Source organism: Staurois parvus, unplaced genomic scaffold (genome assembly GCF_062004578.1).
Source record: "Staurois parvus isolate SC_StPar_1 unplaced genomic scaffold, SC_StPar_1.0 ptg000299l, whole genome shotgun sequence".
Lineage (NCBI taxonomy): Eukaryota > Metazoa > Chordata > Amphibia > Anura > Ranidae > Staurois > Staurois parvus.
In genome coordinates this window covers 19119745-19146540 of record NW_028318095.1, presented here as the reverse complement: position 1 = coordinate 19146540, position 26796 = coordinate 19119745, and the positions used below count along the sequence as shown (strand labels likewise).

At 42.0% G+C, this 26796-nt stretch overlaps 1 protein-coding gene across 2 annotated transcripts in view; it reads left to right on the top strand.

Annotated features, from left to right (window-relative positions):
- The window catches only part of FLOT2 (flotillin 2), a 115424-nt gene extending 102765 nt beyond the window's left edge, over positions 1–12659 (top strand). For both annotated transcript variants that reach the window (XM_089682991.1, XM_089682992.1), the window contains exon 11: positions 1975–12659. In XM_089682991.1, coding sequence (XP_089539117.1) covers positions 1975–2013 — 39 coding nt within the window. In that variant the 3' untranslated portion in view covers positions 2014–12659. The remainder of the gene's footprint in view (positions 1–1974) is intronic.
- The last annotated feature ends 14137 nt before the right edge of the window (positions 12660–26796 follow it).

Below are 26796 nucleotides of genomic sequence, written 5' to 3'. Positions count from 1 at the left end.
AAGGGGAGTGGGCGGAGGGGGTAACGGGCTACGCCGGGTGGAGGTTATAAAGATGAGCGTACTAACGTTCGAACGCGGATGAGATTCCCTGGTTATTATAGATTTTGGTGTTGTTGGGTGCCTTTATGTGCTGGATCGGTCGGTGATAAGGGCGCGGATGGAGAACACGTGACAGGTGTTGCCCGCATTTATTTGCTAAAGTGTAGTGTGTGTTGCGTGCTTTATCTCGTGCCACCAGCGAGGAGGAGTCCAACATCTGGAGTAGGTCCCGGCGGGCGTTAGACATATCTACCGCGGTCTTCGGGTCTAGCGTACTCTTATGGGAGGATTCCAGACGCGCGATGAGCGAGAACAAGCGACGCGTCTCTGCCGATCGGGCTTGCTTTTTTTTAAGCGCGCGCCGTATTTAATGAGAAACCCTCTGATGACACACTTGAGCGCCTCCTATTTTGTTAAGGGAATCTGTCGTGTCTCAGGAGTGATCAAGGACAAAGTGTTGTATGGTCTGTGATACCTCTGCAATACACAGGGAGTCCTTGAGCAAAGTGTCGTTCAGACGCCAGGAGAAATGGCGCTTTGATGTCGGTCGGTTTTGGATGGCCAGGTGTATTAGGGCATGGTCATAAAAGGTGGCTGATGGCGAAGGAAGTCGGGTAATCGAGGAGAGATTGCGATACAAAGAAGTAGTCAATGCGACTGCATGACTGGTGTGCCGGGGAATAGTAACTGTAATCTCGCTCCGATGGGTGTTGGGTTCGCCAGATGTCCACTAGGCGTAGGTCTTGAAGGCGCGACTTAATGAGGGATAGGGTCGTCGCAGGGAGAGAAGATTTGCCCAAGGAAGTGTCAAGTTCCGGTGAGAGAGCCACGTTAAGGTCCCCTCCGACTATGTAACAGGACCTCCAAAATCAGATAGCTTGGAGAGGACCTTTGTCAGGAATGGGGCTTGGTCTTGGTTGGGGGCGTATACGTTCGCTATCGTGAAGACAAAGTCTTGATGCTTTAGCTTGAGGAAAAGGCAAGTGAGTCCAGGACCTCTGGGTTGAAGGTGTGATGGAAGGCGATCGGCACCCCCCGTGACCTAGCCAGTGGGTTAGTGCTGTGATACCAATGAGTAAAGTGGCGATTAGGGAGAGCTGGGGATACTATCTGCGAGAAAATGGGTCTCTTGGAGAAGCAGGATCTGCGAGCCGTGCTTGTTGAAGTGATATAGCATCTGGCTCCTCTTCTCCGGTGTGTTGAAGCCCCTACAGTTGATGGAGGAAGATTTGATCGGAGTCATAGTCGGGCCGTGCGACAAGTGGAGGTGGGATGCGTCACCCAAAACGGTGCCTAAACCCTCCCTTGGGTTGGGAGAAGGGGAAAGAGAGAAAAAAAAAAAGGGGGAATGGGGAGATAGGGGCAGACAAAGAGAGAAAAGTAACAAAGAGATCTACCAGACAGGCTGTCTGGACACGCAAACAGTGTGGTGTACAATACACTGAGGGCCTAGGTGGGGAACGTCACTGGCGCAAGTGTCCGATCCCGACTCAAGCCCCCCACAGGCAATTGGCAACTTCAAGGGGGGTCCCCCCGGCACACTTATCTTCCCAGTGAAAGGCTGTGCGGGGGTGGGGGCAGAAGACTTCTCATTGGAGCAAGAGAGCTGACCACACTGTGCTCTCATTCCTAATGTGGTCAGTTTTTAATTGGAAAGCAGAGGGACTAGCAGGAACACCAGGGATTTCACACAAAGGAAGCAATACAAAGAACAGGATTCTTTTTCATACAAGTACAGCAGGCACATATCAGGATTATAAAATGTTGAGTTTACATGTTTTTCAATCAATGCAGTTGACGTGCAGTCAGTTTTTTAGGTTATCAATACCATAGACCATATACTGTATATATGTACTAATTTATTAATGAAAAATGATATTTTGTATGTGTGCATTCTGTTTCTGTACGCTCAAATTTTCTGTTTTATTTCCACAGATCCCCCTGATACAGAAAGCCACCGGCATCATGACATAAGATGGAGGACAAGATGCCACCCCCGTTCACTTCAGTGAAATGCCTTCAACAATGTCAGGACTCTGTTTTATACAGAAAAGACAATTTCAGTTACATTTGAAATATCTGGTGCCTTACATTTCAGGACCAGAATATAATGTCTCATTTCATTTTGTGTTTTTAGTTGTCATCAGCTGATTTTATTTTTTTATTTTTGTATGTTTGACCGCTATTTGATTTGCTTCTGTAATGCAATGTTTGCAAGGCAGACTTCTTTATTTGGCTGGAGTCACTGCCTCGGTGCCTTCAGGCTTTTCACCCTCTGGTGTATACTGTCAGTGCTGCCAAAATGCTGCTTTTCATTTTTAAATGCAAGGACTCCAGCCGTTTTGATATGTTGTTTATGGCACTGACCCATGGCGCCTGCCGCTAGACGTGTTTGTGTGTCAGAGCTGACTGCTCTTCATCAAAGTGGCCCATGTATAATTGCATCAAAAAAGATCTGGCCTTGGCTACAGCTGCTTAGCATTTTACTGAGAATCTATGCAGGTGACTAAATATTGTGCTTCAGTAGCTTGAAGTGCTCATTGTCAGCCATTTTGTTAGGTCTTGGCTGTGTAAATATCACATGTAGCGCAGGCCTAGTCACACAATGACACTGCTTACTGCTGGTGCTCATACCCTTTCTCATGCCTCAAAAGCCTTTACTTCCTGGAAATACAACTTACTATTGCCTCTTTGAATAGACTGTATGTTTTTATTACACAAGGTTTTCAACTTCTCTGAAATTTCTTTTGCAAGCATTTAACTTGTGAAATAGATGTGCCCTAGTATAATATACACCCAGTGATGATATAGCTATATATACATATATATGACACTTATACGTAGTAGAGCAACTTTTTACTGTAAAGAAAATTACTAATTATCAGAGGTGTCATTACTTTTTTAGTTATTCCCTAAAAGTAGTAAAGATACTGAATGATTTGAAAGGTGATTTTACCTTTTAAGAAAATTGGTATGGTTTTTTTCATACTTTTTTATAAAGCCCTTCATTTTCATTTTAAAAGCAGTTTTTCAGGTTCTCTAATAATCCGGGGTCATGCCCATCTGATTATACGAACTTTTAGTTTGGCCCTGTTATATTATAATTCCCAGAAGTCTGCTGACGTGGTGGAGCTTGATTTCAAGTGTTGGAGAGAATTATTGTCATATAGGGGTTGATTTACCAAAGGCAAATAGTCTGTGGACTGCAAGTACAGTGGCTCAGGATCTGAGGGGAAGCTCTGGAATGAGGAGAAAATGCTGCTGTTCTTTGTTTTGTTTTTTATTTTCTTTGCACGTGATTGGATATCTTTTGCAGAGTGAAGCTATACCTCATTTACTGAGCTCTGAAGTAACTGCACTTGCAGTGCCCGGTATATTTGCCTTCAACTCCATAGTTTTGTTTTGCAACAGCTAATCACACTACCCCATTTCATCTTAGAGGCATGGAAGGAAGTAGTTTGGTAACAAACGGGCAATACGGATTGGCTGGAAATAATATTCCACAAGCTACTAATAAATGGGCCTCATGAAGTCTATTAGATGAATTGTCAGCCATATTTAAAGATAACAGACAATCTGGGCTGAATATGTTAGTGATGATACATTTTTGACAGTTATACATATTCCAAATAATAGGCACGCTGTTTGCTGTGCCTGTAGTTTTCTGCCGTTTTCACAATAAATGTCTGGGATTTAATTGCTGTTATTTTTATGTTGTATCCTAATATACATAGTTTCATGAAGGACATCTAGTGTTGATTTGTATCCAGTCAGTTCTACCAAAGCAAATTCTGCAATTCAGAAGTGTAATTTCTGTTTTATTTGAAGGTGATGTTGCACGTGAATTAGGGATATTATTTATATATGTTGCGCTATATATTCAGTATGTATTAAGAACCTGTTTTTTTATCATTTTAGTCCAGATGATGCCTTAGATCTAAATCTGTCTTCCTGTATACAGATTTTTATCTTTGTAGTTTTAGGTAAACCCGCCCAATTGAATTCTTCATCTCAATGTTACTGCTGAAAACTGTTAAAAAAGAAAAAAAAAGTGATTCTTTTTAAGGGAACCTATCACAATTTTGGTATTGTTTTCTTAATTAAAATGTGAATTTCTTGTGTTCAATGTTTAACATCTGTGAATATGAAACGAACATCTATATTTACAAAGTTACCAGGAGTTGCTGGTGCAGTAGTAGCTTCTATCATAAAGCTCCACAGAGAAGGTCTTCTAACTGACATCAAACCAGTGAAGTAGTGCAAGGAAGAGTAGACCTAGCCACTTCTGTTTCCAAAGCATGTTGGCGCTGCTGTGCTGTCAGGATAGAAAGTAAAGGTTTTTTTCTTTTATAAATTGCTGTTGTTTTAAAAGTGTTTGTTTTCTCAACATATCTTTATAGATTCCTTTTACAATATGTATAAGACCTCATTTATACCATATGTGCAGAAAAACTGATGGAAACCGACACTTGGATTTCACTTGCAGAGACACAAGATTACATCAGTTTTCATGTGTGTTTCAATGAGTTTTATACAGGTTGCAGATTTCTTTGCAGAAAAAAATTTGCACGTGTTCTTAGTGTTGTGGTGTGAACAGTGCACATAGAGAACAATTGTTTTCTTTGTGCCCTTGCAGATCGCATGCAGAAAAACTTAGGTCTTTGCACCATAGTGTGAACAAGGCTTAAGTCTGTAGTATCAGATGCCTAACACTTTGTGTGTTAAACTAAGGCATTCTGTCTGACAAAAGCATCAGGTTAACTAGCAAGAACATTCCTTAGATCTCTCTTGTCACTACCTGATGTTTTCTTATTAAAGCAGAATTAAACCCATCCAGTTTAAAAAAAATCAGTTACATTCAAGGCATGCCAGGAATGTACTGGAACGGTCACATTGGCTTGTGCTGTCTACCAATCTCTCAAACCATCAAATAGCTGGTGTCATAACTGATCAAATGTGCAGCGCCATAGCAATTGCACATCAGAGGTTAAGATAGCAGCTTTCTTGGATAAAAAGGAGAGAAGGGCTTAGTTCTGCGTTAAGTGTATAACTTAAAATACTACCACACTGGGAGCAGAGTCTTGGTGAATGTAAGTGGCTGAAATATTCTAGCTCTTGATTAACTGTTGGAAGGCGAAGGCAGCATTGATTGGCATGGCTCAAGCTGTTCTTGGGGTACTAAATACAACAGTGTGGAGAACTGATGTCAGTCATTCTCTGCTGAAAATGTAGTTGCTTGAAATAGAACGGACAGTAAATTGAACATTTTATTGAAAGATTTCAACATTGTGTATTGGGTTTTAGGAGAAGTCATGTGGGAATTCCATAAATATGATGGGGAAGTCTTTCCATAAAACTTGTGCCATATACTAGTTCCAGAAGTGTGGTAAGCCTTCGGGTGGCAGCAGAAAAAGGAGGAAAGAAAAAAAACATATGACCCCAGATGGTACAGCTAATCATAATTGTGTGAATGTTTTGTGAGCTTGAACGTGGTTCATGGAAAGGCTCCAATAAACACCCGAGTGTGTATCCTGAAGGCTCAGTCACCTGACTGACATACATATTGTGGTTATCCTGCTTGCTGAAAATTTAGCATTGGAGGAAAGAATACTGTAGCCATGCAAGTCACATGACAGTGCAAGATTTGCTCTGCAATAAGCCATAGCACAGGGAGGTACCTTGCAGGCATTCATGGGCAGAGGGAGAGGTGCTGATGTCACTGAAGGGTTCTGCCTTCATTGCACACTTTCAGATTGCACTTATACTTGAGCGATTTGTAGCTTGAAGCTCCAAACTTAAAAAAAATCTTATTCTCTATGGTGCCTGTTCCTGCAATCAAGAGAACAATTGATTTTTTAAGTTTGAGCATTGTTGGAACTTCAAGCTACACATCGCTCAAGTCTGAATGCAGCCTAAAGCTGGCCATAGACCGAATCTCGGCCAGTTCAGTAGGAACCAACCAAGATTTGAATCATATATGGGCAGACTGAATGTAGCCAAGTACTCGCTCTCTCTATGGCCAACCTAAGCTATGGTGGCAGAATGTGATATATTTGCAGTTTAGTTACCTGTATTGTGACTGAGATATAGTGCCTGACATATCAATGCTGACGGCAGATCAATAATATAAATTAATAAATAACAATGCCCCAATTTCCACTTTAAATAATATGTTGGCTATCCTTGATTTATTTTTTAGAAAAGGAAATTATACAATATATTGATAGCTTTGCTGTTTAGATTTTATTTTTGTTTTCTTTTGTCTACATTCACAGATGTCCTATAGAAACCTAAGCCATCTTTCTATTGTCATAGTAAAGTCAGTTGTTTTTTGTTCTGTCTTGGGAAGCGGTATTAATACTCTGCGTCATAGCTGTGAAGGTATACATATTATTTTTGTGTTCTATATAGTTTGCTTTGAGCAAGGTTTGCTTGGAAATATGTGAATTTTGTTTTTAAACTGTGACTTCCCAAACATTTTGGACTTGTATAAAGGTTTTGAAGACTGAAAGTTGACAAAACCTTTGTGAATCTGTATGCAAGACAAATCCTTCCGGTGAAACCTTATCCTCTGAGCTTCTTTGTGTGGTTTTCTTAAAAGATTTTGAAGAGGAACACCCAGCTGTCATTGATTAGCAGTTCTACAATGTGTTTCAGATTTTTAAACCATATGTTTATAGTCTGACATTTCTTGACAAAGTTAAAAAGTTGTAGATAAAATAAATATACTTCTACAATGTAAAAAGTGCTTTCGCCCCCTGAATCTCCATTCCACTGTACTGTAATCAGTTCAGTGGAAGATTTTTTTAAAAGGTAGGGGGTCACTGTGCTTTGTGGTTCAATATTTTACACTTCTTTCTACAGAATAAAGTTGAGTCACAAATTACAAAAATCAGCACAAGGGACATTTATTTCAGGTACTTATATAGCGCCGTCAATTTACGCAACACTTTACATATATATTGTACATTCACATCGGTCCCTAACCCTCAAGGAGTGTACAATCTAAGGTCCCTAACTTACATTCATACATACACATACTAGGAGCCAATTCACCTACCAGCATGTCTTTGGAGTGTGGGAGGAAACGGGAGTACCCGGAGGAAACCCACACAGGCACAGGGAGAACATGCAAACTCCAAGCAGTTGGTGCCGTGGTTGGGATTCGAACCAACAACCCTAGTGCTGCCAGGCGGAAGTGCTAACCATTTAGCCCCTGTGCTGCCCACACAGCCAAGAGGATGTGTCCTTTGTGATGCTAGCTCCTGAATTGAATGAGCTCTTTCTCCTCCAGTTTCTCTCTAATAAGTTCTTGTCAAAGGTCTTTCAGCTCTGTTAACCCCCATCGCACTGGAAGATTACAGAAGGGACTTTTCTTGAAGCCAATGGAGTGTGTCCTTATGCTGCTGGATCTTCTGTACCTGTGACAGGTACTCATCAAGGATGCCAACTATGCACTGTCTTTACACCTACCAGCTCCAGTCATAGATGCTGTAGTATAGGAGGTGAGCAGAAAGGGCAGACATAGTTGAGTGTCTGTCACAGGTCCGTAATATCCAGCAGCACAAGGGACACATCCCATTGGATGTAAGTAATGTCCCTTGTGCTAATTTTTTCATTTGTTACTAAACTTGAACTTCTAACACCTTCTAACATCTTTTACTGGATTTAAAGCACAGAGCTTATTAACCACAGAAAAGAGCAGTGTGAAGCCTGTATCTTTATCTGCTGTCATCCGGCTGAGATGGTTTGCTTACTAGATGTGCTGCAACAAACATTTACAGAACTGAATCAACCCTTTCAGCACATTGTATTTCATATAGGGATTCAAGTCTAACACAGCTTGTGCTCTGAGCTGAAAAATGAATTGCTGAATATGAGTAATGCTAATCATACACACTTAGAATCAATCAATTCCCCCATCCACACTAAATAGCATGGATGGAGGAGTCTGCACTGCCAGCTCTTGTATCCAGACAGCACCCACAGCCAACAATTTTCCACCTAGCTCCTTTGATTTTGAGATTGACTTTTGTAAAGTCTGAGGGTACTGACAGGGACACCCACAGCTTGGATATTGGCTGACTCTGTCAAAATACAAGCTGTGTATGACCAGCTTAACAAAGTTTACTGCTTTTGAGTAAAAACTCTTAAACTACACCTTTCAGGAAATATGGGAGCTGCCAGTACAGACTGGTTTTTCAAGGTACCAGCTCCAGCGCTGTCATTCTACATTCACTGCTTGTTTGTTGACCCAAAAGAAGACACTTGCTATGCATAGGGTTGTTCCAGGTAAGTGTCTCACCAAGTAGTAAAGCAAGGATGACAGCCCTGGAGCTTTAAAAACAAGTCCGTAGTGATGGTTGCTTTATTTATGTCCTTGCAATTGCTGCTTTAAAAACTCCTTTTTTTAATACATGGAGCCTAGTGCACCACATCTGTTTTATCAGATGAGGGAATCAACACTGACCCTAACACTTTATTCCATATGAAACTTTCACTGAAAGTCCTAAGGCACAGTAGAGAATGTAGTTCTCCTATGTTGGAATACAAAACGCTTCCATGATATTTGTTGTTGGGCTACTTTCGTGAGTAATGGTTCAATTCACAGAAAGCTGGCCTCTTCAAACATTGCAAACCACAGACCACAACCTTAAGAGTTCATATGTATTTCTGTCTTTTTTTTTTTTTTGCCGTTTTTCAGCGTCTTTCCAAGTCCATGCATTCTGCCTTACGTTTTCAAACCTTTTATACTAATGTAAGGATGTTTGTGAAGGTGTTAGAACGAGTGTCCCCTCTTAAAACCATTCTGTATTACCAGATATTGTTACACGGCCTACCTGCTCCATTGTTTGGTTCCAAGTATTTGCTGGTATTTTCTACCACAAAGTATATTGAAGACTGCCTTTTCATTGTTAAAATTCTAAACTAGAATATATTTTATAGGAAGAATGGAGATGAAAATTTTAAGTACTACTATGGATAAAAAGAATAAGTTCACCTTTTGGGAAAAAAAAAATAATAATGCACATATTTTTGCAGGAAAAAATGTGAATTTATTTATTCCCCTAAAGAGTTTGGAAAGCATTGCACCCGTGATCAATGGATTCCAGACTCCTGCAAACAAGCCCTGCAGCTTTCAGCTCATACCTTCATATGTACTGACTGTTTACAGGCTACAGGGCTTGTGAATGAACGGCAAGGCTGCTCATCAGCAATGTCACAGGTCATTCAGAACTAAAAGCAGTGAGCCGCAATGACTGACGGTAGTTGTAGTTTATGTATTTACAGGAAACTGAATAAATGACGCGGCTGTGTGGGCGGAGCCCCACGTGGCAGTGTTGCTTTCAAATAGTGACAGCGGGTGGCGGGGGGGGGGTCACTGGGGGGGTAGGAGAGAGTGATGCATGTAACATATTCCAAAAAGTGAACATATCTTTTAAATACAGGTGTACAGAACTGCTGCCTTTCTTTGTGTTGCAGTAGTTTATAGTTTCTGTAGGAGATGATAGGCAGTAAGATGGCTCAAAGCGATTTATACATTTTGTGTAGTTGTAAGGTTTTAATTCATTCATTTATAACTTGATGCTCCAGTCTTCAGGGACTGCCAATGTCAGCTGCACTTTGATAAAGTTTGTACAGCAGTGTAGCATTTTCTTTTTGACTTGATATGGTCATTTCACACGACACCTATTTAATGCATGAGGTTTTTTTTGGATGGTCCCTTTTTACAAGTACAGCTGTACCCACACAACCCTTTGTATTTTATATAGTGAGAAACAATTGTGATGGTATGACAACATTTTAAACTTTTCTGATTACAGCTTTTTAGTGTGCTACCATTTTGTATTGCATCTAATTGTATACAGCAGCACTTATACTGTACAGCCTGCATCCAGAAAAATCAGATTTGCCGACTCCGTACACTTGGATCATAATACTCCAGTCTTCCAGATCAAATACATGTGCTAACTTATGAAATACAAACACCCTTACTATCTGTAATTCTTTGTATAGAATTAGAGGATAAGTAGTGAGGAGGTTTTGGAGGCATGGAGTTTGAATATGTTAAGACGCCATAACAGTAACATTTCGATGATATCCTTATCAGATCATCCACTAGAGTACAGGGAGCACTCAAATAATGTAGCAAACTGAGACCAAACCACTAACTTAGGAAGGGAGGATAATCTGAAATGGATCATACCAGTGTAACACAGGACATTTTACATGAAGGATTTGTTTTGTTTACTTTATACTGTGTTAACTGCTGCTCATCACCTAGCAGCCAGACACATATTTTTGGTTAGGCCCTATGAATTGTTGGATTTGTTTGTGTATAAAATATATATTTTTCACATTAGAATATTTGCAACAGTTTAAGGTTTAGTTTGATTTTTTTTTTTTAGATTGTAATTGTAAACCAGTGTAATGGTTCCTGAATAAAATAAGTAGAGCCTGATGACTTGACATAATTTGATTGTGAAGGGGCATTATAGTTAACTTTGAGCTACAGGCCAAAAACTCTAATTTTGCATTGAGCATATCCAGACATTTGTACCTCATAAAAAGTGGCCATTTTATGTAAGGATTATCTGGGAACATATTTTCCTGTTCTGGAACTTACCCATGGAGTAGAGTTGAAAGTAGGTAGTGTACGTAACGTGGAAGAGCAGTCAAAAACGAAGACTAAACCTACTCCCACCTCTATTCTATCTAACCCTGTAAGGAAAAGATCTGTATACTTGCCTGTTCTGAAGCTGAGCTGATCCGGTCACATGATCTCTCCAGCAGTGGCTTCTGTGTAGAGGAGAGATCACCAGAAATGGCTGCAAATGCCTGGAAGATGACGCCACCCATAGGGTATCCATTATCAGCTGCTCCTCCACATTGAAGGCACCGATTACAGCTGATCATAGGACCAGACCAGAGCACCTTCACAATAGGTACATTTACAGATCTTTTCTTTACAGTAGGGGTGGGCAACTGTGGCCTTCCAGCTGTTTTAGAACTACAAGTCCCATGAGGCATTGCAAAACTGACTTGTAGTTCACCAACAGCTGGAGGGCCACATTTGCCCACCCGTGCTTTACAGGGTTAGAATGGAGGTTGGAGTAGGTTTACCCTTAGTTAGATTTTGACTGAATTTCCATTTTAAAGCATATCTAAAACCAAAAATTAAAATGTTATATATTGCAGCTTACCAGTCCTTAAATGAGGTAGCTGTGTTTTTGTTTTTTGGGGGGGTTTTTTTCCCTCAAGCTAATAATGTTTTCAGTAAGTAGAAAATGCCTTTTCTTGCTAGAAATAATAGTGTCCTTGTCGCTTTCTGTGAGCTGAAAAGAAAGCACAACCATCCTTGTATTTTTTTGTGAAACCTAATAGTTTGAGCAATCCACAATGTAATTGAGATGAACCAACCCGTGTGGCAGCCATGACTCCCTCCATAGATACAACAGAGTGTAGCTAACCTAGGATAGGAAGTGTGTAGTTTGCTGCATTAACAGGTAAAAATAAAGGGGAAAGGAAAGAATAAAAATGACGCTACCTCATTTAAGGATTGGTGGGTTGCCTTGTATTACATTTTTGTTTTTGGGTTTAGATATGCTTTAACTTCTCATGGGGGGAAAAAAGGACATCCTTGCACGCTACCAAATGACTGAAATACTGGAGTGGCTTGTGTTGTAGAGCTTTTCAGAATAAAGGTATTTTCAGAAGTTTGGAGGAGGTCTGTGCCAACACTACACCATAGAAATCACCATCATTCGCTTATTTGTGTTGCTTTGATGGGCACTAGTAAGCTTGGGAGTCGCCCATAATATGCTTGCACAGGCTACAAGCAGCTAAATAGAGCTCTTATCAGAAGAAAACATATTTGATGTTGGTTGAACTGACCCTTTTAAATATGTAATTGCATTTCGAAGTTGTATATTTTTTAGCCATAGTGATACGTAATGATGTTTAGTTACCGGCTCATCACATGGCCCATTGTCATGACAAGGTATTGTATGGTGCCTTAGTACCCTTTCATTAATTCCTTTGTCAGTTCTGGTCCAGTCCTCCATCAATTTCAATGTAAATACCCTATACTGGAAGTCTGAATTTTTATACAGGGTCACCAAAAGATGTGAATTGGGTAGTTTTTCCTTTGGATATCCAAATGAAAGCTGTTGGGGAATGTAACAACTCATCCATTAAAGCCACATCATTCCCCTTCCCAGGTCAATCCCACACAGCACTATTGTATGGATTCTCAGAATGGCCTATAACACAGACACATTAGGTCACCACTGACATATTTAGCTATGTACATAAATCTATGTATACATTATATAGTTTATGCAGACTCGCAAAGAATGAATGACCTAGAAGTTGGGTAAGGATTGTGAGAATTGTCAATGTGACCTCAGGGAAAAAGGATTTTGGTTAGCTTGATCAGACAGAAGAGATATGTGATCCCTTGTTTATTATGTAGGCTGATATTCAATGACTGTTATGTGATTTCACATTATATGCATGTAAATTGTATGCACTGCATACGTACACCATATGACTTGTTGTATTGTTTCTATTGTGATTTTAAGTGTTTCATACATATATAATAAAAAAAATGCTACTGAGTCTTTTGTGTTTTTAATGAACAAAGACAAAAAAAAAAAAACCTGCTGTGGAAGATTGTGACTTTGCTGTTGGATGTGTTATTTTAAGGGACTCGATAATGAGCGAATAAAAAGATCACTTCTACCCTTCTGGTTCCTTTACACTTGCAGCAGCTCAATTGAATTGTTTGTCAGCGGTACTGACTGCTGAACACGACATGGGGTAGATTTTTCTGCGCTGTGACTCAATTGCCCCTGTGTGTACAGGGCTGTCAGGTCACCAGCATAGTATGTGATGCAGCAGTTGGAGGTAGATTAGCTTTAAAGGTGGTCCTCAACAGTTCTGTTTTCAACACAAGTAAAAACCAGGCATTTGGAAAAAAATTGTTTTAACGCGAAGTCTATTAAAGAAAAACGTTGGGGACGTGCATTGTAATCCACCTCTCAGTGATGCTGGAGATCCCCCACAGCTGTGAATGTCTGGCACTGGAGGGTTAATAGCAGCCATTGGAAAGCACTGTGTCCCTCACCGGTTCCCTCTGCCATTCACAGAACTCCTACTTTAATTGTATGTTACCGGTCGCAGAGGAGTTAGTACTAAATTCACGTTTTTTACATAATTCGCTTTAAACATATCAAGATATCAATCTATAAAGAGCTTTTTTGGGATTTTATTCCTACATCTTCGAGCCTGTTCCTTACACCCCTTCCAGGGAGGAGATGAACTCCATCCAGATCAGTCACTACAGCCAGCATGTCAAGGGTGACTATATCCGAATCCTACAAGTGTGGGGATGTCATTATGTCTTCCCTTTGGTGTTCGATCCATTGGAAGCTGCCTTCAGCATGCAGAATACCCAGTGATCTTGCTGGCATGGTGGTCTACAGGTCCAGGATCATGATCTCCCGGGAGGGACGTGGAGTCTCTGATGGCCCTGCAGGGTGCACGCATCGTAATAGGTGTAGTTTGGGAAAGAAATGGCCCTGCAACATGGACTGATGAGTCACTCTGTCTTTAATGTAGGGCTAAGGCAGTCCCCCTTGCAATGTTTCCTGGGTTTTGGAGGCTTTGGGTGGGTCAGGACAATAACAATGCATTTTTTACCATAGAGAGTGCTATACAGGCTGTGACAGTGTTTAAAAGCACGGTCCAAAACAGCACACTTGTATGATTACAGCACATGCAGAGTGCCATTTGGACTCCAGTTCTCATACGTGGTTTCTACTCCAATACTGATTCTTCAGAATTCGGCCTACATCTGACCATCCTCCTACCAATGGTGTCTGCATTGATATCTTATATGGGCACAGCAAGTACAGTGCTGGGCCTTCTGAGGAGTACCTAGACTGATGTTCCTCCCAGCCAAGTGGCCACTTCCTTTTTGGATATACTGGCCTGATTATCGCTCAGCAAAACATGGGTTTGCACAGGCAGAGAGGTGTGGAGGACAATAAGATGGGCTTCAAAATCAGGTGGGGAGTTCACCCTGCATTGGCTCCCCTAGGGACTAAATTAGTTCTGAATCTCTGCCCTTATCTGGTATCTCTACTGTTTGAGGGGCACAGTTTTCCCCTTTGTGTCAAGGGAGGAATTCTTTGCAGCCATATCTGGAGATTAGCTCTCAGGATTTCACTGGTTTGGGACAATTTTGGGTGCTCTCCTTCCCCCTCCTCCCCTTTTGAGGGAGAATGGGGCACACACCTCAGCACTTGCAACACTTGCTTCCCCATTGGGTGGAGAAGGGAATGGGACCAATAGAGGTGCACACCAAAATGTTCATTATGTTTGTAGCATGCAGTGAAATGGTAACAATATATGTGGTACACTGCAGTAAACTGATTAGTCTAAGATCTATGCAAAAATATTGAGCTAACAGTGGTGTAACTGAGAGGGAAAAAAAGGTCTCTGTGTCAGGGGTGTCACTTGAATGAAAAAATGTCCCTAAATTGGTAGTGTCATTGGAATGAAAAAAAAAGGTCCCTGTGTCGGTGGTGTCACTGGAAGGAAAAAATTCCCCGGTGTTGGTGGTGTCACTTGAAGGACTAAAATGTCCCTAGGACGGTGATGTCACTGGAAGAAAAAAATTGTCCAAACATCAGTGATGTTGCTGAAAGAAGTGCCATCATAGTTTTCTCCTCACCTCCGCCTCCAAAGTATAGAGCTCTTCCCTCAATCCCAACTACCCCCATCATTCCCTCCCACTAAAAAAAAAAAAAATAACCACCTACATTCCTTCCTCACAGTCACCCATACCATATACATGCTCCTTGCAGGACAGGGAATGCCTCCGCCACCTATGATTGGCTGTCGGCTTTGATAGCTTAGGTGGGTTAAGACTTGATCTGAATACACATGAGCTAATCACTACTCCCCCCCCCCCCCCCCCCCTCTTTTCCCTATCCCAGTACAGAGCTCTTCCACCCACCCCCAGCTATTTACGCAGTCCTCGGTGCAGGAGGAGCGGCAGTCAGGAAACTGGGCTGTCATGCTGTGTGAGAGTTCCCTGCTCTTCAGCATGATAGTCCAGCCTCCCAAATGCCACTCCTCCTGCACTGAGGAGGTGCTGTCACTTTAGGTGCACTGCTACTCATAACCAGAGATCGGCACAGGACTAGTTCCAGAGATGGGAGTACCAATTACTACCGCACTTTAGTGGAAAAAAAAAGCCCTGCTGACAGGAGTGACAATGCAATAACCCCTGTCAGTGGGAGGCCTACAGATGAGAGCTACTGGAGCTCCCAGTATGCCTCTTTCCTGCACACAGAGCCGTTGAACCCAGAGCATATGCCCCTTCTGCACCCCTCCCCCTTCCCCCTTGTCCCAACCTCATTTCATACCACCCTTTTTAACACAAGGAATTTCCTTCGCTCAGATTGACAATGCTTCTCATGCATCAGCGCAAACCCTATTTTACCTCTGTTTCTTACATCCAATTCTCTAGCGCTATCTCAGGTCTACTTGTTGCATGCCTATCTTACCAAGGCAAATTGATTTCACTGCAATCCCTGTCCAGAGTACAAAAGTGCCAAGCTCCTTCTGTCAACTATGCCAGAGTTGAAAAGTGAAATACCTTCTTTAGATGGCACAGACATTGAGAGGATCGAAAAAGACCCAGAGGTAGTGTTAAAGGAGGCTGCGGAAGATTTCTCACCCCCAGCCCCATATTCACCTGATCTTTTGGCTTACAGTATCTCCCTGAACTGAGTACACCCCTCGCATTTTTGTAAATATTTTATGATATCTTTTCATGTGACAACACTGAAGAAATGACACTTTGCTACAATGTAAAGTAGTGAGTGTACATCTTGTATAACAGTGTAAATTTGCTGTCCCCTCAAAATAACTCAACACACAGCCATTAATGTCTAAACCACTGGCAACAAAAGTGAGTACACCCCTAAGTGACAATGTACAAATTGGGCCCAATTAGCCATTTTCCCTCCCCGGTGTCATGTGACTCATTAGTGTTACAAGGTCTCAGGTGTGAATGGGGAGCGGGTGTGTTACATTTGATGTTATCGCTTTCACCCTGAAACTGAGCTGCAGCACGGTGGCCAAGACCATACAGCGGTTTAACAGGACAGGTTCCACTCAGAACAGGCCTCACCATGGTCGACCAAAGACGTTGAGTGCACGTGCTCAGCGTCATATCCAGAGGTTGTCTTTGGGAAATAGACGTATGATTGCTGCAGAGGTTGAAGGGGTCAGCCTGTCAGTGCTCAGACCATACGCCGCACACTGCATCAAATTGGTCTGCATGGCTGTCGTCCCGAAAGGAAGCCTCTTCTAAATATGATGAACAAGAAAGCTCGCAAACAGTTGCTGAAGACAAGCAGACTAAGGATATGGATTACTGGAACCATGTCCTGTGGTCTGATGAGACCAAGATAAACTTATTTGGTTCAGATGGTGTCAAGCGTGTGTGGCGGCAACCAGGTGAGGAGTACAAAGACAAGTGTGTCTTGCCTATAGTCAAGCATGGTGGTAGGAATGTCATGGTCTGGGGCTGCATGAGTGCTGCCGGCACAGGGGAGCTACAGTTCATTGAGGGAACCATGAATGCCAACATGTACTGTGACATACTGAAGCAGAGCATGATCCCCTCCCTTTGGAGACTGGGCAGCAGGGCAGTATTCCAACATGATAATGACCCCAAACTCACCTCCAAGATGACCACTGCCTTCCTAAAGAAGCTGAGGGTAAAGGTGATGGACTGGCCAAGCATGTCTCCAGATCTAAACCCTATTGAGCATCTGTGGGGCATCCTCAAATGGAAGGTGGAGGAGCGCAAGGTCTCTAACATCCACCAGCTCCGTGATGTCGTCATGGAGGAGTGGAAGAGGACTTCAGTGGCAACCTGTGAAGCTCTGGTGAACTCCATGCCCAAGAGGGTTAAGGCAGTGCTGGAAAACAATGGTGTCCAAATTAAAAAATATTGACATTTTGGGCCCAATTTGGACATTTTCACTTAGGGGTGTACTCACTTTAGTTGCCAGCGGTTTAGACGTTAATGGCTGTGTGTTGAGTTATTTTGAGGGGACAGAAAATTTACATGTTATACAAGCTGTACGCTCACTACTTTACATTGTAGCAAAGTGTCATTTCTTCAGTGTTGTCACATGAAAAGATATAATAAAATATTTACAAACATGTGAGGGGTGTACTCACTTCTGTGAGATACTGTATATGCTTTCCAATATGGAAATGCTCACAATGTGCACAAAAGCCTTTGCATTGTTGCATTTGATTCTCTTCCATCTTGCCTTGCCCCCTTGGGCACTAAGAGACCTACTAAGTCTAAAAAGACATTCTCCATTCATGAACAGTTAAATAGGCAATACAATAGATGACAATTAACCACTTGCTATCCGCCCTATAGCAGAAATACTCCTACAGGGTGGCAGGGGTGAGCAAAATCACATATATACGCACCCCCCTACCCACGCCACCATTCGCAGCCTCGGCTGTCAATCACCGGGTGATTACTCACCAGCACGCAGTGATCGCTGAGTATTACCAACGGGGGAAGAGAACTGTATGTAAACAATACAGTTCTCTCCCCTGTCAGCTCCTGCACACTGCTTTGTATGGCTCGGCATAGGAGAGCCATATAAAGCAGTGTGCTTACAGTGAAGCACACACACCAGCACATAATGTGAAACAGCGCACAGTTAACCCTCTGAACGTCCCAGATGCTAACCCCTTCCTGCCCAGTGCCATTAATACAGTGTCATTGCTTTTTATTAGCACCGATCACTGTATTGGTGTCACTGGGGACACCAAGTAAGTTCCCCGCAGTGTCAGAATGCCCACCGCAGTCCCGCTATAAGTTGCTGATCGCCTCCATTACTAGTAAAAATAATTTTTTTTTAAATTCCAGTATATATACCACCATTTGTAAACGCTATAACTTTCATGTAAACCAATTAATTTACACGTATTGAGATTTTAGCAAAGATGTTGCAGAATACATTTTGGCCTAAATTTGTGACGAAATTTGATTTTTTAAAGTTTTTTACTGGACATGTTTAATAGCAAGAAGTCAAAAATATAGGTTTTTTTTCTCAATTGTTGGCCTTTTTTTTATAGCGCAAAAAATAAAAATCACACAGGGGTTCAAATACTACCAAAAGAAAGCTCTATTCGTGTGAAAAGAACAATGGAAATTGAATTTGTGTGCAATGCTGCATGACTGTGCAATTGTCAGTTAAAGTAACATAGCGCTGTATCACAAAAAATGGCCTGGTCAGGAAGGGGGTAAATCCTCTGGAGGCCAAGTGGTTAGATTATCCCTAAAAATATTTTCACCAAGAATCATTGCCAAACTCTATCCAGTGGAAAAAGAGTTCACAAAAAGTGGTCTGTTTTAGTAGTAGACTCTGCCATCTAAGTCTTAAACAAACCTTCTCTGTGCAGCATCCCCTAGCCCCCCCCTAATACTCACCTAAGCCCCATCTCAATCCAGCAATGTGCACTGGAGTCTCGGCTATCCTGGAACTCCCTCTCCTCATTTGCTGAGACAACAGTGGGAATCATTGGCTCCCACTGCTGTCAATCACAGTGAGCCAATGAGAAGAGAGATGGGGTGGGGCCGAGCCACGGCTCTGTGTGTGAATGGACACACAGATCAGTGTGTGCCCCCATAGCAAGCTGCAGACAGAAGTAGGTTGGTCGCACTATCAACAGTGTAGCAGCAGTAAAATCCTTTACGGAAGTCTTCACAAACAATACAGTATAAACATAACAGGTCCTACATTGGACAAAGAACAGTAAACACGTTTCACACAGATATGTGCTTAGTCATTACCAAGTATTCCTAAGCATTCCTCACGGAGCACTGTTCAATCCATCATCCTAAAATGGAAAGAGCAAGGCACAACTGCAAACCTACCAAGACATGGCCGTCCACCTTAACTGACAGGCTGGGGAAGGAGAGCATTAATCAGAGAAGCAGACATGAGGCCCATGGTAACTCTGGAGGAGCTGCAGAGATCCACAGCTCAGGTGTTGTTGAAAGAAAGCCATAAGAAGTCCCATTTGCAGTTTGCGAGAAGCCATGTGGGGGACACAGCAAACATATGGAAGAAGGTGCTCTGGTCAGATGAGACCAAAATTGAACTTTTTGGCCTAAAAGCAAAACACTATGTATGGCAGAAAACTAACACTGCACCTCACCCTGAATACATCATCACCACTGTGAAACATGGTGGTGGCAGTATCATGTTGTGGGGATGCTTTTCTTCAGCAGGGACAGGGAAGCTGGTCAGAGTTGATGGGAAGATGGATGGAACAGGACAGCAGGACAACAACCCTAAACATACAGCCAGAGCTACAATGGAATGGTTTAGATCAAAGCATATTCATGTGTTAGAATAGCCCAGTCAAAGTCCAGACCTAAGTCTGAATGAGAATATGTGGCAAGAGTTGAAAATTGCTGTTCACAGAAGCTCTCCACCCAATCTGACACAACTTGAGCTATTTTGCAAAGAAAAATGGGCAAACATTTCACTAGATGTGCAAAGCTGATAGAGACATCCCCAAAATGACTTGCATCTGTAATTGCAGGAAAGGTGGCTCTACAAAGTATTGACTCCGGGGGGCTGAATACAAACGCACGCCACACTTTTCACATATTTATTTGGAAAAAATTTTGAAAATCATTTATCATTTTCCTTCTACTTCATAATTATGTGCCACTTTCTGTTGATCTATCACATAAAATCCCAATCAAATACATTTATGTTTTTGGTTGTAATATGACAAAATGTGGGAAATTTCAAGGGGAATACTTTTTCAAGGCGCTGTATGACCTGCCAAGGGGGTGCCGAGAGTCAGACAGCCATAATGGAAATAAATCTGATGATGTCATGGGCAGAGAAATGCTTTCCAGCCATCTCTGCTGTTCACATCCCAGGAGTGGACATTTGGAAAAGATTACCTTAGCAGTCACTGTCTGGACCAAGAGGAATGGACCCTTTATTCTGACACCTTCAATCACCTTTGCCAGTGCACCACTACCCTCGTGAGGGCCACTGTGTAATTGGGTATCCCTAAGCCTCTCTTTGCACAGCCAGGCAACAGGTGTTTCTCACACAGACTTGCAGTCTGTTCATGGGCTTGGTTTTGTTGTTTTATTAGCGAAAATCAACTTGGACAAGGAAATAGGGATTATGGGATGCACAGTTTGGCATGAATCAATGGAAGGGAGGCACTTCCTTCCTATGTAAAAAGGCAGATCCCTGACTGTTCTCCTGAAAGCCGTCAGTCGTTGCAGATCAGTAGCAGCTGCCTTTTATTGGCGATGAACTAGCAGCCCCTCAAAAATTAACTTAACTTATAGCTACATGCAGGGACATCCTCTCTCTCCCCCTTTAGAGCTGCTCCCAGCTCCACAGCCTGCAAGCACTACCAGCCCTCCTGGTTTCTCAGAAGATCTCCTGCCACAAGGATAAATGATTGAGCCCAGCGCTGTCCTTAGAAAGATTGCTACGTGTGTCAGTCTGTCCCCTTGTAGATCCCAAAGAGTGACACTGTACTCACATTGTCCTGTTTGCTCCTTGTTGCTCCAGGTCTCAATCCCATTCACTCCTTACTGCTGAATGTATCCTCCTGAGCCAGCCCGAGCCCAACCTGGAGGCACCCCCCCACACACACCTAGGGGTCCCCTCCCAGGCACCGACAGTCTCCTCAGCACTCCATCGTTCACACAACTCTCCTGTCAGCCTGACTCTCCCATATTAATAGTCCAGTCCACCACTCTACCAGGTACTCCAAAGCTGTGATTGACCAGACCCCCATGAATATGCAGATTAGGCCTCCACCCCTTCCTGCTTACCAACTTCTGGAAGGTTCTATGGTCCTCCAGCATCAGGAGGAGGTGATAGACCCACAACCAGTTGTGTCATCCAGCTTACCTGCAATAACCCAACCTCAATCACAGACTCACACAACTACCAGAAGTCATACACAATGATTTTACCTATGATACACTACACTATTCTCATAGCACACTAGAGGGTGCTACGTCAGAAATGGGGGTCTCCAGATGTGGACATCCTAGCCTCCATCTACAACAAGGTAAAGTTACCACTGTTTGTAGCCAGGACCTAGGATCCTCCACCACTGGCATCATCAGACTCTCATGTTTTCCTGGATCTTGTTCCAGTATTTTCCAGTGCGTATTCTGCTTTGACTGCTTCGAAAAATAGAGCAGGGGAAGCAACCAGTGATTCTCATTGCACCAAACTAGCCCAGGAAAATATGGTACACAGACATACTCAAATGTCTAGGAGATGATCCATGGCTTCTTCCAAACAGGCCAGACCTTCTATGTCAGGGCCCCCGCTTCCATCCTGCTTATCAGTTACTGGCTTTGTCAGCATGACTGTTGAAAGCAAGGTCTTGAGGGGCAGCAGTGTCTTTGATTCTGTCATTCCCACATTGCTCAAAGTCAGAAAAGTTACTTCCCAAAAAATGTACTATCATACCTGGAAATCCTTCTTTGCTTGATGTGAACATAGGCACTTTAATCCCAGATACTTTTTTGTGCCTTGCATTCTGGCCTTCATATAACTGGACATTTTTGCCATGGGTCCTTTTAAAGGACAGGTTTTGGCCTTGTCCATTTTGTTCCAAAAACCTCTGGCATCACCTTCCTTTGTAAAAACCTTATTCAAGGTGTTTCTCAAATTGGACCACCCTTACAGCACCCCACATTTAATTTGGTTCTCTCCTCCCAGCAGAAACCACCCTTTTAACCCATTAGGAAACTTTCTTTGGATGATTTTGCAAAGCGGCTTTCTTACTTTCTATCGCGTCTGTCAATGGGTTCCTGAACTTATGTTCCTCTTTTTCAAAGAGCCATTCCTTATCCTTCACAAGGACAACAAAGAAGTGCACCCAAGATCCTGCCTTTCTGCCTAAGGTGGTATCTATTTCCACCTGAAGACATAATCCTTCCCTCTTTGTGCCTTGCTCCCAAGCACTCCAAAGAGATTGCTCTGAATTATTTCCTTGATATTGTTGGAATTATCAGAGTATTTATAAAAGCCACAGCTCATCTATCCTCCGGTGGGCGGCTGACCCTTCTTCCTATTGCATCGTGTGTGGTGGCGAGCTAGAGCCTGCACCTGTTGTGGATTGATCTGGATTGTTTGCCTGAGCGGTATACCTTTGTTCTTCCTCTCGTGATTCTACCTCTCGTGTTGGATGGAAATTTTTGGTGAACAGCAAGTCTTGTCATGCAGTCCTGATTGGACTGTAATCTCTGGACTGGGACAAGCTAAGGCATTCAGGTTTACAATGAAGCTTTGGCTGTATTTTGGGTCATTTGTCTGCTTTCATATGAACCTTTGCCCCAGTCCTCCAGAAATTTTTGTTTGTATTATTTCAAGTGTTATTTCTTTGTGTTATTTAAAGCACAACATTTTTTTCTTTTTTGGATAGAATAAGGGAGCGTTATAACTCGTCTTTTTTTTTTTTATCCCAAAACCCTCTCTATCAACACTGTCTTTACCTAGCTGGTGATAGACGATGCGATTTTCTTTCCTGCAACCATGGATTACAGTAAAAAAAATCATTTGATTCCCCATTCAACACAGTCAGTGTTGATGGGGGAATCCCTCCCGCGGAGCTAATGTGTTCTTCTGGCAGTGGGAGCCGTCCCCACCAGGAGAACACAGTGATTATTACTAGTGGCTATTGCCGCTGACAATAATCACATGAAAAATCCAACAGGCTGGTTTTACCCAAGTCACACAACAATTGAATTGGGTACAATCAACATGCATATAGATGCTGAACCAGCCAAGATTTGAACCATCTATGGGCTAACTTTAAGGTGTGAATGTTTTGTTCTTACTCCTTCCTTTGGTATATTTCTTGTACATATTGTATGTTGTATAAGTCTTACCTTACCATACATCTTTTTTTCCCTTTGACTATTCCACACCCCTTGACCCACTCATAAATAAGGCAGTTTTCACTGGTGAAATAAACAATTGCCATATCTATTAATAAACAATATACATGTGTTTCAGAACCCAATTAAAAAGGAAGAAAAAAAAACTTTGCATCTAAAAATTAACTGTAATACTGGCTATGTGCAGTAGAGGTCGCCTTAAGCCAGTAGAATTCAACTCTAGTCTATGGCAGGGAATTGTTTTTCACCATCCAAATATTCAAGTAGGCTAGTTATAAAAAAACAAAAACAAACATACCAGGGTTGCTGCTTCACTTCTGAAATAATTTGTGGCTTTTAAAGACCAGAACAGAAATTTTGTAGAATATACTGTATTTAACTAACAAGAAGTCTGGCTCGCTGTATTTTGTAATTTCGGCCTTTGTGTGCTCTTGATGTAAGGACATGGTGACATGACTGTATCATCCTAGTATTTTTTAAACCCTACTATGTACTTTTGTGACACTTCTTGTGACTTTATGACCATTACTGTCATATTGCATGGTCAAGTCCTATAAATAAGAACTTAGATTTTTCTGGGACACTCACATTAAGTGCTGGTTCACTCTATTGCGGTGCAGGAAGCCGCATGTGATTCGGACAGGAATCACATCACATTCCTGTCCAAATCACAAATTTACATAGCTAATCTGGTTGAAAAAAAGACACTAGTCCATCCAGTTCAACCAACATAAAAAGAAAAACACACACACACATAGAATACCTCCATATACACTATCCTATGTGCACATTTGATCCAGAGGAAGGCAAAAAAAAAAAAGCATAATCCTGTTTGCTCCAGCGGGGGAAAAAAACTCCTTCCTGATCCCCGAGAGGCAATCGGATATTCCCTGGATCAACTTTACCTATAAATGTTAGTATCCAGTTATATTCTGTGCATTTAGGAAATAATCCAGGCCTTTATTAAAGCAATCTTCTAAAATGGTCAGAACCAACTCTTGAGGGAGTCTATTCCACATTTTCACTCTTACTGTGAAGAAACCTTTCCGTATTGGGAGAATAAATCTCTTCCTCCAGATATAAAAAGTGACCCCCTGTCCTGTGTGATGACCTGGTGAATAACTCAACACCAAGTTCACAACATGGACCACCAATATGGACATGTGATTTGAGCCATTCATTTTTTATGGCTCAAATTGCACCACAAATCCCACTGCATGCGCAGGAAAGGTGCTTGCACATTTTTTTTCCCCACTGGAATCAGATCCAGATGGGGAATCAGTGGGTGTTCACACTCTGGAAACACTGGTATAAGGATCAAACACCACCATTGAGGGATAATAGCAGGCTACTCTCACTCCTGTCAATTCGTGCTTTGTGATCCCCAGAAGTAATCCCACATCATTCACAGTGTCCTACGATATAAATCCAGTACCAGTCACTATGACTTGTCAGCCACCGATTTGTGCAAAGGGGGGGCATAAAGATGTAACTGCTGTAGGCCTAATGTCTACTTTTAGAGAATAGGGGGGTGCAGTGAGTTTAAGTGATAGTGTGAGATATTCTTTGTGTTTTTTTTCTTTTTCTTTAAAAAGATGTAGCAGTGTGCTGCAAAAAGAGAGCAGCTACAGACCAGATTGGCAACAAAAATGATGCTGCACCTTGAGCGCCTCAAACTTAAAACAGAACCTACCAAAATAAAGCCCTGCTTAGAAAAAAAGTTTAACCTGAAATAAAGACACTTTCAATATAAATAAAAAAGTCCCAAAAATAGTGTTCCTCATTGGTTAACTGCTGACCCTAAATCAACCACTAAATGAAATTACAGGCAAATAAGCTCTCAACACAAAGAAAATAATTCTCAAAGAGTTAATTTCCCAAAGAGCTGACTTTAATCTCTCCCTATGCAATTTGTCATCTTTCCCTACAGTAGCTTCAAATACACTGACAGTGTGATTTACTAAAACTGGAGAGTGCAAAATATGTTGCAGCTGTACATAGTAACCAATCAGCTTCTAACTTCAGCTTGTTCAATTATTCTTTGACAAAAAAAGGAAGCTGATTGGTTTCTATGCTCCAGATTTTTGCACTCTCGAAGTTTAGTAAATCAACCCCAATGGCTGCTCTTGTGCCCCCCCCCCCCACCCTTTCCCTTTTAAAATGAAGGGGCTAGCACATGACAGAGCCCCCCATATTAGGCCTTTTTAAGACAGATGACCTATGTTCAAAGGCCTATGCAGTGCATTATGGTTACAAAGAATTCACCAAAAACTGGCCAGAGCTGTCAACCTCATCCTTAGGCAGCCCATAGATGAGTCCATTTTCTTTCCTTCCACCACAGATGGTAGGATTAAAATCACTTGATTCCCCCATGAGCACAGTCAGTGTTGATGGGGGAATGCCTCACCAAGTATTATTGTGTGCTGCTTGCGAGGGTTGCGGTGAGCCTTCCCAGCCAGCAGAACACAATGATTACTGCAAGTGGCTATAGCCGCAGGCAGTAATTGCATGTAAAAAATATCTGTCAGGCTAGTTGTACCCAAGACAATTGATGGATCAACTTGGGTACAATCAGCCTGCCCATACAAGGATCAAAATTTGTCTGGTCCTTGCTGAATCTGCCAAATTTTGATAGTATAGTGATTTTGAAGTATAGCTGGCTTTAGATAAAACACTGTTTGTCTTTGAAATCATGCTGGAAACATTGGAAATCACATGCTGTCGGTGTAATGAATCCGCTGGGGTTGTGAGACCTCAGGTTACTTACCATAGTTACCAACATTTGCAAAAATTTTTAGGGACACCTTTTTTCCTGTATGACCAGAAACACAGTGTAGGCAGAGCAGTATGTTAATTAGGGGTAGGGCATAAATTCATGGGTGTGGCCTAATAAGAAAAAGAGGATGGCTTTGCATGCCCTGCGAACAAATGGGTGTGGTTTAAATTACGCTTAAATGTTGGGCGTGGCTTAAAGGGGGTGTAGTTAAACAGAGTCTGAGATTCTCTTGGGCTCCCCCCCATGCAATTTTGCTCTCCACCCCAACATCCCAAAAAACAAATAAACACAATCATAGACTTAAAAAAACTTAATGTAAACATAAAGAACTGGTTTACACTCACTGATTGGTTGCTAGAGGTTACAGCACATCATTACCACTCACTGATTGGTTTCTAGAGGTTACTGTTGTTAGTACAGGACTATGGTCTGAGTCTGCAGGCATAGTACAGGAGTTGGTCAGGGACTGCAGGCTAAGTAAAGGAGATAAATAATATAATAGTGTAGCGCTTGATAACATATAAAAACAACTAAAATAAATAAATTAGGTACATAAACCTAGTGACAACTCACATAGTGTCTAAAAAATAAGTGCTCTAAACAAGTGTAACTTAACTCATGAGTGAAAAACCTCATAAAACATATTAGTGTTGTAATAACCATTCAGCATAATATTTGTGTTAGTGCCACTCCTAATCAATAATACATGTGATCGTGCCAAATCACTAAAAGTAAATGTATTGTCCAATATCCAAAAAACAAATATAAAACAGTGAAGTCCAAGTGATGCTTAAATACACATGCAATGTGTTAACATGGTGTCACTCGTGAAAAATCCACTCTTCCACTTTGGCTGCAATGCCTCCTCACCTCCTTCCTACGACCCCTAGGGGCCAACAAGCCTTTAGGATCAACTTGGATCCTCAGCACTCCTGGATGGTACCTCTCAGGTTATCCTTCT